The 15,811-nt window shown below is 42.6% G+C and overlaps 1 protein-coding gene across 6 annotated transcripts in view; it reads left to right on the forward strand.

Annotated features, from left to right (window-relative positions):
* Positions 1 to 15,811, forward strand: part of ESRRG (estrogen related receptor gamma) — a 635,624-nt gene that overhangs the window by 603,197 nt on the left and 16,616 nt on the right. For all 6 annotated transcript variants that reach the window (XM_056110835.1, XM_056110832.1, XM_056110831.1 and 3 more), the window contains one exon: positions 11,990 to 12,259. In XM_056110835.1, the coding sequence (XP_055966810.1) occupies positions 11,990 to 12,259 (270 nt within the window). The remainder of the gene's footprint in view (positions 1 to 11,989; positions 12,260 to 15,811) is intronic.

A 15,811-nucleotide genomic window follows, 5' to 3' on the forward strand; every position in this document is an offset into this window, starting at 1 on the left:
ATTGCCACTGGGGTCCGCAGATCTCATGGGCACTTCTTGGGAGCCCCTCCCCCACACACAATAAATACAAAATCAAAAAAATTAAAGAATCTGATGGAGGCCAAGAAGCTATAGGCAAATGTTTTTCAGAGTTCAAGTGACTATGAGGCAAATTGCATTACCACAATGACTATCATGGACTAGCACCATCCACAGACCTGTGGTCATGAACCATTGCTTTTGAATATGTGAGCACTTAGAAGCCAAGAAAAGTGGCACAGTGATTATCATGATCAACTTTGGTTGAATTATTATAAAATACTAGGCAACCTGTTACTGTTGTTAGATGCTCAGATACCATACATCCCCCCCCTCCTTCCCCCACCCCCGCCTCCCAAGAGAACGGGCTGATCTCTGCAATGATCTCTTCATTCCACTGGCCTCCCACCCTCTCACCCCTCCCCAAACTCCTTATGGGTTTTCCCTTCATTCCTTTGCAATGATTTTTTTATCGAGCACATGCTATGAGTAGTTGCTATAGGAGGCTCTGCAGGTACAACCAGGAACAAAGGGAGAGCCCCACTGCAATGGATTCAGACTTTCCTTTTAAGTGGCAAAGCGTAACACCCATTCCCCAAATCCCTTCATCTTTACCTTTATTCCATGGATATTTCTTACTGTATTCAGCCTTCAGTGGCCCCAAAGCTTTCTGGGAAGCATGATGACAGAAGGGTGGGAAGGAATGAGTGCCTTTGACTTCCAAAACTCACCATAGTGGCTGTGGAGGCATCATAGTGGCGGTTTGTGTGATGGAGTTGTACACTTGAAGTATTTTGTCTGTCTTTAGGATTAAGAGCAGAGCTCCCTTTACAGCATAGTAAATCCTCCAGCACCAGAAGCATCTGGGTAAGTGTCCCAAGAAGGGGAGAAGAGCAGGGAGCAGGGTGCAAGAAATTCCACATTGATCGAGAAAATCAGCTTCATCCTGTGGGGAGCCAAGTGAACATTTGATCAGCAGGTGGCATACTTAGCTTTCTCTGCACTCAAATCCTCATAGCCACAACAGCAAAAGAGGGACAGGAAAGGGAGATGCCAAGTGGAAGGGTATGAGGAGGACCCCTTAAACCCAAAGCAGGTCTGGGAAAAACTCTGGTGGGGTAGGGGTGCGGAAGGGCGGGAGGAGAAAGGAAAACAGAGCATTTCAGGCAGCCAACACCTGTGCTTCCCTTATTGGCGTCTCCCTGGAACCTACTCCTTCTCTCCATTTGGCCCCTCTTTGCCTTACCTGTTTTCCCTCTCCTGCAGCATCATTGACAGCCAGGGATCCTGCTGGAGTTGCCTTGTACATTCTGAAAGTTTGGAGCACAGCAACCCACCTTTCCTGGACGTAGTATCAGTTGCTGTGAACCCCTCAAAAAGCTCTAAAGTAGAGTGGGAAGAACAGAGCTAGGGAAGGCCATCCCATGGAGGAAGAAGCTGATCTTCCCTTCTTTGAGTCACCCAGATTCTTGGGGGCTCGTTGCTGACCCTGTTATTGCTAGTCCAAGGACCAGGGCCCAAGGTGCTATCATCACACACAGTAGTGAGGTTTGGGGAACAATCCCTTTGAGCCTCTCACTCAGGTGGGGCTGAATCCAGACATTCTGTGAACTATGCCCGGTTCTCACTGCTTGGATGGATAAGTCCATTTGGGGTGTGAATCCGTGCACTAGGGCTCCAGGAACAAGGTGGCTTCTAGGTTTTCCAGAGCCTCTTCATCCCCTTCACCCTGTCTGTGGTTGTGTCTGGCCCTTGGCTTATCATTTTCAGTTCACCTACACCCTAATTTCATTGTCTTCAGAGACCCTACTTTCAAGTCAGCCCATGGCACCTATCCTGGGAGGCAGGATGCTAGCCTTTTTATAGGGACACAGTTCAGTTCTCAGTGGGGTCCAAGTGATACTGGTGTTCTAGTCCAGATGGATCACAGACCCAAATATGCAGCTCCCCTTCTTGCTGCTCCCAGAACTAACTTTTCGCCTGTCACTGAAGTCAGTGGGAGGAAGGAGTTTGGGGAATTTGGGGTGCAGCATCCCCACCACAACCCATCTCAAGTCTTTGACGGTCAGTGTCCAACAAAGAATTAATCTGTGTTGCCTGAGGGGTCTTGAATTTTGTTATTTAGTTTTTCTCTTTTAGTTTTTTGGGGGTTACAAATGGCAGTGTGCAAGGGACCAGGCAATACCTGGAAACAAAACTGGGACCCCTACCCCACATGCAAGGCCTGAGCCAAGTGCATTATCTCTCCATTTCCTTATTTTCCTCAGTTTTTTGCGAACCACAGTGGGGACCACATCAAGTGGGGTACTACCTGGGGAGTCATCCTGCCCTCTACGCTCTCTTCAAAGTTTGGAGAGGCAGCTCTCAGTCCATGAGGTGTCAGGAATCCAAAACAGGGCATTATCCAATAATTCATGGGCTCCTGTCCTTGGAGTCCTCTCCCCAGCCCAGGCTTGATTTGTTTGTTTGTTTGTTTTATTTGGGGCCACACCCAGGGATGCTCAGGAATTACTCCTGGCTCTGTGCCCAGAGGTGGGGCACAGAGAGTTCTGGGGAGAGTACTTCTGGGAGTGACTCCCCAAAAAACAACAACCAAAAAATTGTGGCCAGTGAATCCCACAGTGAGATGGAAAATGTCTTTCCCTACATTTTTTAAAAGTCATATTGCATGTTCTTCCTTTTTTCTTCATGGTCAAACAGATTTTATTCACATTAATAAAGAGAAATTTCCAGGCTGACTGCCCCTGTGTTTCAGGAAAAGAAAGTCACTCACTCCCCTCCTGTAAAGCAGCTCCTCCCAGTGGCAACCACCCCCAGCAGTTTCTCTCTTACATCAACTTAGGTGAAAACGGGAGAAAGTGGGGACCACGTCAAGTGGGGTACTACCTGGGGAGTCATCCTGCCCTCTGCCCTCTCTCCAAAGTGGGAAGATGGGCCGTATACTCTGCTGACTCTTTTTTGTGTGATCCATGATTCTTGTGCCCTGTCTCTACTTCCTCTCTTCTTCTAAGAGATGTGTATATGGGGGGGGGGGGGGGGCAGAACCTGTACTCGAAGGGTCTGACACCAACAAACTAACTCTCCCCATCATGTTGAGGCTCTCCACCTGTGCCACTTGAGGATATTTTTCCTTTGCTGCAATTACATTTTCATTTTTCTCACAGGATATCTGGGAAATAGGATGTTAGTAAAGAAGACATTTCACCAGATGGTGTAGGAGATGTTGGTGAGGGAATGCTCTCAATGTCTGTGCCCCAACTAGTTAACTGGAAACTCCTTGGGCAGTTGTGAGTGGTCAGTATCCAATTATCCCTGTAGTCTCCTTCGGTAGTAATAATTCTGTCTTGGATTGATAGCTTATTGCCTTTACATTTGGTTCTTCTCTCGTTTAATTACCACACTCTCCAGATCACTGGTTACATTTATAGGTGGTGGTCAACTCTGTCCATGGACAGCAAGTACTTTTTGGATGTAAATTTTGCCTTTCAGATAATGGGAAATATGCATTTGACTTGTGAAATCATAATTTTAAAACAATGGCTCCATAGAAACTCTGTTGAACACTACCTGAAGGATAAAACAGAACATAAAAAATAGACCTTTTGGTGGGGAGGGGGAAATAGACCTTTTTCAGAATCAATAAATGTTGAAACAAGTGATCAAATTAGCAGTGGTGGGAGCTATCCTATTTTTGCTAGTTGTTGCAGTTCATCCCAAACAATTTGATTGAATCTAAGTTATTGAAATCTGGGTGATAGTCTCTTTATAGGAATAAATTTTCATGGCTGAAAAGATAATTACAGGGGCCAAGTGTTTGCCTTGTATGCAGTCCATTCCCTGGCACCCCATATGGCCCCCCAATCTGTTCCAGGAGTGATCCCTGGGCACAGCGCCAGAGATAATCCCTAAGCTCTTCCAGTGTGTTCTTAAACTCCAAAAATAAAATAATGAAGAATCAAAGAATAATATTATGGGTAGTATTAGAGGTATATCTACAGACATGTTCTAATGAAAAGATAACAATTACTGCCTCTTTCAAAGAAAATGTTTGTGTTAAAGTCTATTTCAGCTGGTGAACCACGTCAAGTAACACAGGTAAATAGTCCAGATTTCATCTGGGCACTTGACAGTATATAGAAGCTTGATTAAACCCCCACTGAGTTTCTAGTTCATTTTTGCAAATCAGTAAGAGAGTAAAAATCTTTATATATTATATGAAACATAAATTATATGAATACAATAATAAACATTAAGTTTAATCAATAATAACTAGAATTAATAAATATATTAAAATACATAATGATATTTTAAAATAAATATGTGACCAATTAATAAATACATATACATATGTATTATAAGACACAAGAGCTATAATTTGTGCCTCATACAACTGGTTACTGGACAGGGTAGACAGTTCAAAGAGTTGAATGCGCAGAAGTACTGGGTTCAACACTGTATGGTCCCCAAGCACTGCTGGGCAGTGATCTCCAAACACTGAGCATGGAGCTAGCTAGGTGTGGTCAAGTAAGAAAACACACACAACAGATCCAGATAAAAACAAGTGCTTTCCCATCTGTCCACACATGCAAAAGAACTTGATCAGTTGATCACTTGATTTCCCGTTCATCTTCGATTTGCTCGAGCAGGCACCAGTAACATCTCCATTTGTCCCTGTCATATGCTAGTGTAGCCCAGTGGCGTCTGTTTATTATAGGAACACGAACAGCCTCAAACCGATCATTCAGGATCTTGATGAAGTCTGACCATCTGGTAGGTGGGTGGCCATGTGGTCTTTTGACCTCCCATGGAATCCAGTAGGTAATGATGGCTCTAGTCCAGCGGTCATCTCCAAATCTCATTACATGTCCAGCCCATCTGATTTTTGACACCTTGGCAAACGAGACAGCATCCCTGATTCTTGATAGTCGACGGAGGTCGGAACTCTGGATTGTTTCTCTCATTTGAGTAAAATGTGATAATCCAAGCAGAGCTCTTTTGATTCCTCTTTGGGAAACCTGAATAGAATTCTCATCCTGTTTTCATAGGGCCCAGGTCTCTGAGGCATATGTTAATGCAGAAAGAACAGTGGAATCAAAGAGATGTGACCAGAGCCTGAGGTTCTTCGTCCTCTTAGCTATTTCTTCGACGCTCTTGAAGATGTTCCAAGCCGCTCTCTTCCTCCTGCACAACTCAGGTGCCAGGTCATTCATCATGTTCACTTCTCGACCTAGGTACACATTACTATTGCATTCAGAGATGGTCATTCTTTTGAGAGTGAATGGAGCATCAGGAACGAAGCTGTTTCTCATAAACATTGTCTTCGTAAGATTCAGCTGTAGTCCGACCTTTTCACTCTCACGGTCAAAGTCGGCCAGCATTTGTGCCACTTGGCTAATGTTTGGTGTTATTAGAACAGTGTCATCAGCAAAGCCAAGGTGGTGTAGTTGCCGACCATCTATCTTCACTCCCATTCCTTCCCATTCCATTCGTCACGTGATGTTCTCGAGGGTGGCACTGAAGAGTTTTGGTGAAATGGTATCACCCTGTCGAACCCCTCTCTTGACATTGATGATTACTTCTTTGTAGAATGGTGAGATCCTGGTAGTGAATCCGTAATACAGCTTATGGAGGATGAATTGAGTTTGAATGCCCTGATTGGCTAGGGCTTCAGTGACCACTTCCGTCTCAACAGAATCAAAGGCCTTCTTTAAATTAATGAACATTAGACAGAGTGGCATCTTGAACTCCCGAGAAACCTCAATGAGCTTGGTTATCATGTGGATATGGTTGATGGTGCTGAATCCTTTGCGGAACCTGGCTTGCTTACATGGTTGTACTTTATCTAGTGTTCTGCCAATCCTATTCAGGATGACTCGAGTGAACAGGTTGTAGATGACAGACAACAGGCAGATTGTGCGATAGTTGCCAATGTCGTGGATGTCTCCCTTCTTGTACAGTAGTACAGTCCTGCTGGTTTTCCATTGGGATGGGACTTGTATTCCGACAGGTAGCGTGTGAAGAGCCAAGCCAGCATATTGATGAGTACTGACAGCAGGTTCTTCAGGTCTTCAGGTCTGACCTTGTCTGGGCCGGGTGCTGTTTGTTTCTTTACTGGCATGTCAGATTTCAGAAGGGAGAACATTGGGAACAACATATCCATCCTGTGGAATTTGGTATGTGGGCAGATGGACATGGCTATCGAAGAGATCTGAATAGAAGTCATGGATAATCTTCTCCATTGCCCTTCTGGAAGATGTGATAGATCCATCAGGACGTTGGAGGGCAGTCATCTTGGTCTTGTAGTTGGCGAAGGACAAGCGGGCGTTACGAATGCTTTTCCTGGCTTCTGCCGCATCTACCAGTACTTCTGCTCTTCTCTCTTTGAGGTCTTCCTTGATCGCATCTCTGCACTGCTTTAGGAGCTTGAACTTTCGCTTGCGGTTGCCTGAGGCAAGCGCCAAACCACGTTAGTGAATAAGCTCAAGCATTTTCGAAGACAGGCATTTTTTTTTGTGGCTATCTCTCTCTTGGTGTTCCTCGCACAATTATGTAGGTGCTGAACCAGTCGATCATATTCCTCATCAATGTTGTCAACAATGGCATCTTCCCATGTTGCAGCAATAGTGCCAAAGAGCTCCCAGTTCAAGGTCGTTCTGGGAGTTCTCTTCTTAAACTTTGCAGCCCTTTCTCCCCTCTCTGTGAAGTAGAAAAAGAACAGTTGGCCTAAAATGAGAGGATGTAGTTCAGTGAGAATTTATTTGGTATATGTGAATCACTGGGCTCACCCTTAGTCCCCCACTACACACACATACACACATATACACACACAAACACGTGTGCATGCACGTACACAAACACAAAGTCAATTGGAGGATCAAGAAGAGTTCACCACAAGGCTAGAGCAATAATACAGTCGGTAGGGCATTTGTCTTTACGAGGCCAACCCGGATTTGATTCTCAGCATCCCATATGGTCCCCTGAGCACTGGCAGGAGTATTTCCTGAGTGCAAATCCAGGAGTAACCCCTGTGCATCGCTGGGTGTGACCCAAAAAGAGTTCAACATGGGTGAAGATATTGGGTTCATCATCAGTGCAGATGTTGGTAGTGAAGCTAGACCTTAGTGTTTAATATTATTCTTTTCTCCCTAGGCCCTGTGAAGCATTAGGTTCTTTGCGTTGGAGGCAGAGAAGCCAGCTCCATCAACAAAGGAACTTTGAGAGATGTCACCATTTCAGTGACTTAGGGTAGTCTAATTATGGTTATGCTACCATATGCTGTTTTTTGCAGTGTGTATCTGTTTTGTGTGTGTTCATGTATAATAGAAATACTACAATTCAAGAACAATGAGTGAGCAAATCAAGGCCACAATAGTTTGAAATTAGCAGTAATCTGATTTTTGCATAATCCTTGCACTGTTTCAGGGGAACTTCTGGGGAGAAACTACCTATAGGGGTTAAATCCAAATTCAGGCTCTTTAGACTATTTCTGTCCACAGTCTATTCAGGAAATAAACATCTATTCCTTCTGAAATGAACGTGTATTTCAGAAGACTAGCCATCAGATAGTTTCTGCCCTTCTCACTTGCAAATGTTTAGCTTTTTTTTTTTTTGGTGAGTTGACTGCAAAGTTCATCCAGGCTGAGGGGGGGGGGAGGGCGGTCAGGAGGGTAGGAGTGGCCCTCCTTGACAAGTGCCCATGGCACCACTGTCAGACTTGGAAGTTTCCAGTAGAAGAAGGCAAGAGAGATGGCACAGAGTGTGCTTCCTGCAAGTCTTTTGCTTCAGGCAGTCCCTTCCTCTTGAGAAGCTTTTCAGTCCTTCCAGAGGATGTGATTCCCTACTGTCACCTGTTTTATTTGGCTTGAACATCAGTGCAGATAAACATGCTAGGGAGCTGCAGGTCAGACTGGTGAGACATTCTTGCCACCAGAATGCCCAAGATACATCAAATGGCACTCACTCCAGGAGGGAACACTATGCTCCCATTGTTCATCGATTTGCTTGAGCAGGCCCAGTAACGTCTGCATTTTTTGAGACTTGCTGTTACTGTGTTTGGCATATTGAATATGTCATGGGTAGCTTGCCAGGCTTTGCTGTGTGGGCGAGATACTCTCAGCAGCTTGCCAGGATCTCCGAGACGGGTGGAGGAATTGAACCCGGCTCAGCCGGGCTGGCTGCACACAAAGCAAATGCCCTTCCACTGTGCTATCGCTCAAGGAGGGAAATGAAAAGAAATCACAGTTGTCATGGATGTACAGGGGATGGGCCAGGATTTGGGGGAGAATTTAAAAAAGTACCAGGCCTGGCATCTTGCAATTTGCAAAGTGGTAATGTGACACAGCACTGAAAACTAACCTGTCCCTACCCAAAGAACATGGAGTGCAATTGGCACCACTGCAAAGCATCTCTCTTGAAAGAGAGACTTCTCTTTAAAGAGATCTCAGTGCTGTGGATGGGGAGTCTCTCTCCCTCCCTCCCTCCCTCCCTTTCTCTGTCTCTCTCGATGACTGCCCCTCCCCTCTCTCTTGGCCCATTGACCTTAAGATACCAGGAAAGCTGGGAAAAGGCACATTCCAGTAATTAGCTTATGGATCCAAATATAAATACCTTCCGACGGTGCAAGGGTATTTTTCAGAGGGATCTTGAGACTGTTCCTAAGTATGTGTTTTCACTTAGAGCTTGGTTCTTTAGGTCTGTTCAGGCCTATTGATAAATATAGAATTTCACCCAATGTGTCTATAGGTGTGGAAGCGATCGCCACCACACAGCAGGGGCTGCCAGGAGACCTGTGTGAAATCCTGTCCTCATTTCTGTTATATATTCAACCTTCTGAGCCATCACAACCGTCTCCTGACAAGGTTTTTGAACTGCTCCCCAGGGATGTGGCAGGCAAACTCTTTGTGCCAAACTCCAGGGCATGCTGTCTGATAGGAAAGGGTTTAAGTGTTGTAATTTCAGTATTTTTGTTCCTTAAGGGATGAATCTTGACTTTTCTTTATTTTTTGTGCAATATAGATGATCTGTTTCCACCCTGATTTTGTGCCTAAAAGCAACTGACATAGACTCAGCACATTGTCAACCATTTTGTGTTTTAGCCTCCTTCTCCCCACACCTTCCTCCAGACCCCTGAAGAGAACCGTTCCTTGCCCCTGCACCTTTTTCATTTCATTTAGAAATGCAAGAGGAAAGTTAGATTTTCAAAAAAGATCAGCCTACAGGCATAACCCTCACCCCACCCCAGCAACCATTGACATCCAAGAAACAAATTGCAGGTTCAGTCCCCCAAAACTGAAATTTTATTGCTTTGGGCTTAATTAAACCCCGGCTGAAATGTGTGAAAGATTGTTGTGGCTGAAAAATTTTTCATTTGTAAATCACAGGAACAAAGAGCCCCCCCCACCCCCCGCAACTTTCGAGTTTCCGCGCACGTAAATGTCAATAGTGGGCCTTCTCCATCATCAGCACTAAATTCACATTGATGCCTCTTTTCTTCTCCGTATTGATCCTTCCATGAGAACGTAGATTTGTATCTGTTAATTAATGCGTCCTGAAACAGCGTTTGTATTAATCAGGCAGATAAGAAAAATTGGATGCCTGCATCCGCCTGACAACCGTAAAAGTGCTGGTGGTGATAAAATCGTGGAAGGACCTCAATAAAAAAGTTCCTCCGTCCACTCAATAAACTAATCATCCTGCTTTTAATTATTCGGCAGAAAGATGTGTGGAGATGGGGAATGTGTAAATCTATTTACTAACAGCAGTGTCTGGGCGGGAGGAGAGTGCTGTCAGGACCCAGCTCTCTGCCCATCTGCTCCTGCTCCGCTTCGCCTTCTGGGGAGCCTGCAAAGGAATGAGAACGTGCAGCAAATGGGAAAGACGGGCTCCGTTATTTGCTCTTAACTTTCTTGCCTGTGTCATAGCAGATCCGCCCGTTTCATTTACCAAAGGCACACTGCCTCAGTCACCTTTCTTGAGTTAGAGATTTGGATTCACGAGGTCTTTTTTCCCTTCTCTGTGAGGGGGCATAATCACCTTCTTTGAAAGCACATTTTTGTTCTAGTGTGTGGCAATTTTAGCCTCTTCTCGGAACCAAAAGAAAGGGAAGCCAAACTGTTTTCGAAGAGACCCTTCTTTTTTGACTTTGGAATACCTGTTTGAAATGTTCCCAGTTGCTCTAGCTGGGATTTTAAAAGAAGGCTTGCTCATTCACTCCCACATTCAATGACAAAAATTCAAAGAATGATAAAAGGAATAAAGACTCACTAGCCAATACCATGTAAATGCTTTTATTTTCCACCTCATCGAAGAGTTCTTTAAGAAAATCTTAACTAATCTCTCTTGATGATTTTATTGAACTCAAAGAGTTAAGGATACCAAATGGCAAACCCACCAGCTTCCTCAAAGTCCAGGAAGTCATTTCCCTTTCCTTATTGTGAGGTGGCTTCTAATGAATAGCCCATGGAATAGGGACAGGCTGATAGGAATCAAAATGACAACAGCAGCAAGGACCATGATGAAGAGCCTGCAAAGGCTGGGTAGCAATGTAGTCATGATTTGGGGTAAGAGATGAGGAGAAAGAAAGAAAAGAAAGACAGAATTTTTATAAAAAGGTGTTTTGTATGTTGCATTTATAAAATGTCCTCCCTTTTCCCAGAGCACTGGTGTGAAGACCTTAAATCATGGTGAGTTTGTCAGCAGAACAAAAAGGGTGGTTGATTACCTTGAAATTCCTTGGGCATAACCTTGGAAATGAAAGGGAAGTTTGAAGAAATACTTCTTTTTTAAGGATTGTTGGGGGAAGTCTGTGGCTGATCTTCGTTAAGACTGCCTCCCTGGACGCTAACTTTGAATACTCTGGGAGAGAGAAATGTGTATCTTTACTTCGAAGGAGGTTTAATTATACTACTTCAGTTCTCCCTATTGAGCCACATTTTCTTCCTTTTTGCATATGGGTTTTTTTTTGCATATGTGTTTTTCTGCATATGCTTTTTGGCATATGTTTTCTCAAGCTCAGAAGGGAATGTAAGCATGCATATGTGAATTCGGATCAGATTTTCCATAAAGAATTGAAGCAGTCATCCATATACTTCAGGTTCAACATTTATATAATGTAGTTACGCTTATTGAGCTCCTATTATAAATTAGTGCTTTGCTGGTTTTTATTTTTATATTTCCCCAAACAAAAATTAGGCTACTGCTTGAAGTGTATAATAGCTCAAAGCCAAGCGGAGTCAATATTTAAATTCAGAATCTGGCTCATTTCGTATCATCGCTACCAAACCCAATGTTTCCCTCTTTGACTTTTTTAGTGATTGGATCTCAATACCAAGAATAAACAGTGGCTCTTTGCTTTTATGAGGAGACCCCAAACTGCTTAGACTACATTTCTTTTATGCCAGCAATTAATGTTTTGAAAATAAATGCATGTTAAAGATCACTGGAGACACTCTTCATTTAGGAAGGCCCGTTTAAGATGTAAGCATAACCAACTTGCTTGGTGCCTAAGACTATCTTAGAGAAAGGGTTCTAAGTTACTCTCTGCTCTGGTGCCTGCATTGTTTCCATCTATTTTGTTTAGTTTTTGACTTTTGTTTTTAAATCTTGTGTTTTATTATAGTTTTTAGAAATGAGATTGTTAAAAATCTGGCTTCTTATAAAACTTTCACTATGACATAGTCAGAAATCAAGTCCATTTCAAGACTGGTATTTTATTTCCAAGCAAAAAAAGAAAAAGCTCAAATGGCTTCTCTGTTATCTATCCCTTGGCTGTGTGGAGAAAACAGGAGTAGTTTGCAGTTCTTTTGTAACGTTTGCTCTGCCATTGGCAGCATGATGGAGGGAGAGTTTAAGGAGAAGCTCTCACTAAAGCTCAGCATAATTCACTGATGGGGTGTAGCTACCATATGAGACTGATGTTGCATTATGAAAAGAAGGCTTAAAAGTAACTTGATCTGCCCATCTTCCCATGCAGGCTTCTCCACACTGTCCCTGGCGGATCAGATGAGCCTCCTGCAGAGCGCTTGGATGGAGATTTTGATCCTTGGTGTCGTATACCGATCGCTTTCCTTTGAGGACGAACTTGTCTATGCAGATGATTATATAATGGATGAAGACCAATCCAAATTAGCAGGGCTTCTTGACCTCAATAATGCTATCCTGCAGCTGGTAAAGAAATACAAGAGCATGAAGCTGGAGAAAGAAGAGTTTGTCACCCTCAAAGCAATCGCTCTTGCTAATTCAGGTTGGCATGTTGACATGCTCTTTCTGGCATTGTTTTTAATATGTTAGTTTTACTCCTTTCCTTAACTTCATCTTTCAGGACTTGAGACCCAGTAACATAGAAATGATTCAGTAAAGTTATGGTCACTACGGGCTGGAGCAATAGCACAGCAGTTAGGGCGTTTGCCTTGCATGCAGCCAACATGGCCAACCCGAGTTCGATTCCTCTGCCCCTCTCAGAGAGCCAGGCAAGCTACTGAGAGTATCTTGCCTGCATGGCAAAGCCTTGCAAGCTAAAGCCTGGCAAACCACCCGTGACATATTCTATATGCCAAACACAGTAACAAGTCTCACAATGTTACTGGGCCCGCTCGAGCAGATTGATGAACAATGGGAGGACCGTGACCATGATGGTCACTACAGCTTTCTAGTGAAAACATAGAAATCAGAAAAATCAAATTGGAAGTGTTTTATTCTATTTGGAAGTTGCAAAGTTTCGGCTACCTTTCTCATGCGCTTTGGAACTTAGGGAAAGCAATAGCTCTTGTGAGAACAGTATGTATGGACAGTCCAAGGAAAAGATACACTCCTTGTCTTGTATGTACAAGTGAAAGTAAGCGAATGTTAAATATACCATAACTTCTTCATGTACCACCACCCCACCCACCCTGCCCAGCAAAAAAAAAAAAAATCTGCTTCTGGAAAAGAATAATCAGTGTTCATTTTCCTTCTGGCTAATAGAGACTAGTATTTTCTCACATTCCATAATCCTTTAGGCATCAAATTCTGCTGAAGACATCTTTCCCTCAAAGGTTCTTCTTGTGCATTAAGGTTTAAGAATTATGGGAATAACGGTTTTTCCATTTGAACTGAAATGTACTAAAATAGGGAGCAATCTCTGATAAGTAAAAATCGTTGGTGCTTTGTTGTTTTTCCCTTTGTGCCTCTCCCACTGCTTTATTGTGGTCTTAAGTCTCTTTTAGCATTTGCATAAAGTTCAGGATAGATCCCTCCTTAATGGTGTGCTGATCATTAGATACCTCATGTCAATAACATGCTCTGAAGCTATGTGCCATTGACAGTCACACGTGCCCCTCCATCTGCTTTTGTTTTGACCCTATCTTTGAACTTTATCTTGGTTGCCGGCCAGTAGTTTTCCCTTTAATTACAAGAAGGAAACTGTCAATAAAATCTGTTAAATGGGATGCAATGAGTGGCTTGAATGGGCGGACGGCTATTTGTTCAAATTCTGCAGCATTCAAGGTATTGACAGTTTGTTTTCTGGGGCCATATGTGACGATCAATCTCAGGCTGGGCTCAGCCGCGCTGAAAAATGAAAAACCAGATTGCTTTTGCTTACTTGTGGATGACGACTTTGTGATTTGGTGTGGTCCTAAGTGAGCCGAGACCTTCTGCCCAAATTGCCCCCGTGAGAGTAAGGGATGCGTGACTGTTTTTAGAAATAATTTTAATTGATTTTGTAATTAACAGTTCATCTACAATATTGATGCACGAATCCTTGGACTGATAGGAGGGAAATTGTTTTCAACAATGAAGTTGTACTTTCCTATTTGTCTTCATAATGGACTTTAGCGTTTCACACTTTTAATTGCAGACATAGCCTTCCCCATCCCCCCACTCCTGTCCCAGCCCCCATGCTGTTCACCTCTCTGCAACTTTTCCACTGGGAAATTGGAAAATATGATTTTGTATCACTGTGGTTACAAACCATCAAGAACCCTTTGTCTGATCCCAGAAGACCAAAGTGGGAAGAAGAGATAGACATATTTCTGACATAGATATATTCATTTGTGTGGATTTTACATGATAGCATCTTCCAGTAGGGCGAAAGATTTTGTGGGGAAAGATCTAATTTGGTAATCATAAAGCCATTCAAGTTTAAAACATCGACTTGGTCAATTATGTTTAAAATATGTAAGTATGCTTTATGTTGTTCCAAATTGCTTTTATGACTTACTCACTAACCAGAGCTGCTGAGTTTTATAAAAACATTGCCATTAAAATTGCTAAAATTTTTATCATTTTAGATGTTAGGTGTATACTTCTTTGCTGTGGATTGGAATGTCAAGTCTATGGATTAATTAGCAGTTTCTATCTCTGTTGTTTAGAAGTAAGATCATTAATTTCATGATAAATAAATTTTTGGATCTCACATGCTCTGCTCTTGTTGGAGGTGACCTACTTTGAAGGAATGACTAGTGCTTAGAAAGACTAATAAGTGGTTAGTTTTTCTTCCTTAAAGCCAAAATTAATTGAGTCCTCTCTTTTTTCTCTTCTCATAGTAGTAGTGAGTTTTATTTGTTTTTCTCAGGAAATGGCTTCTTGTCTCAAGATACTCCTGAAAGTGACTAACATTTTGTAAAGCTTTTTAGTACCAAGAAAATCTTAATTTTGTTAACTTTCATTATAAAAGAGAAATGACAAAGTGCTGCTCATGCTTTTGGATGGGGGTTGTTTTGTTTTCTGGCCACACCCCAGTGGTGCTCACTACTTACTCCTGGCTCTGTGATCAGGGCTCAATTCTGGTGAGGCTCATTGAACCATATGTGGTAGTGCCAGAGATTGTGCTGAGGTTATCCCTGTGCAAAGCAAGTGCCTTAACCCCTGGACTAACTTTCTGAAAATTAGAGCGTTTTCATGTCTAAAATGTGTTGCTTCTCCTGTGTTGTATAAATAATCCCACTCTATCACTCATCACATTGTCATTCCAATCAATCTCCATATTAGCTTGGTAGAAGTCACTTAGTCATTTTTTTCACATACTCTCATTCTGATGCTATTTTATTTTTTATCTTTATTTGTGAATAACAATAGTTTTCTAGATTCAGTTTTGTTTAAACCAAGGATAGATTCCTTCAATCATTTATAAACACATCAGTGTGATCAGATTTTAGCATATGGAAAGCACTATGCTATGCTAATCCTTCCCATAGGCACCAGAGAAAGCACATAGATTTTTTTTTCAGTATTTAGACATTTCAGATGAACATGGTAACTCTTATATAAAAATATGCATCTGTGTTAATATAATTTACATGGGCATCTTAGCCCTCTGTCTTTTTTTTATATTATAAAGTATTTTTTTTTAATTTTTATTAGTGAAACACCATGAGGTACAGTTGTAGATTTACAAATTTTTGTGCTTGGGCTTCAATTATACAATGATCAAGTACCCATCCCTCCAGTGCCCGTTTTCCACCACCACATATCCCAGTATCCTTCCCACCGCCAACCCCCCATCCCACCCTCCTTCTATGGCAGGGCATTCCCTTTTGTTCTCTCTCTCCTTTTGGGTGCTGTGGTTTTCAGAAGAGGCATTGAGTGGCAATCATATTCGGTCCACTTTCAGCATTTAGCCCTCTCTCTGAGGTAACAGACATTAACAACCATCATCTCATTTATCTAAATTCCAGCTTCTTTTAAACACCTGTCTCTGTTCAATAATTATAAATGTTGTTCTCATACTTGGGAAGTGGTGAATTGGACTCTTGGTAATAGATGTTATGTAATAGCTGTTATAAGTCCCCAGAGCAGGGACTTTATCATAGTACAT

The sequence above is a fragment of the Sorex fumeus genome, unplaced genomic scaffold (assembly GCF_029834395.1).
Source record: "Sorex fumeus unplaced genomic scaffold, SorFum_2.1 ptg000010l, whole genome shotgun sequence".
NCBI classification, from domain to species: Eukaryota; Metazoa; Chordata; class Mammalia; order Eulipotyphla; family Soricidae; genus Sorex; species Sorex fumeus.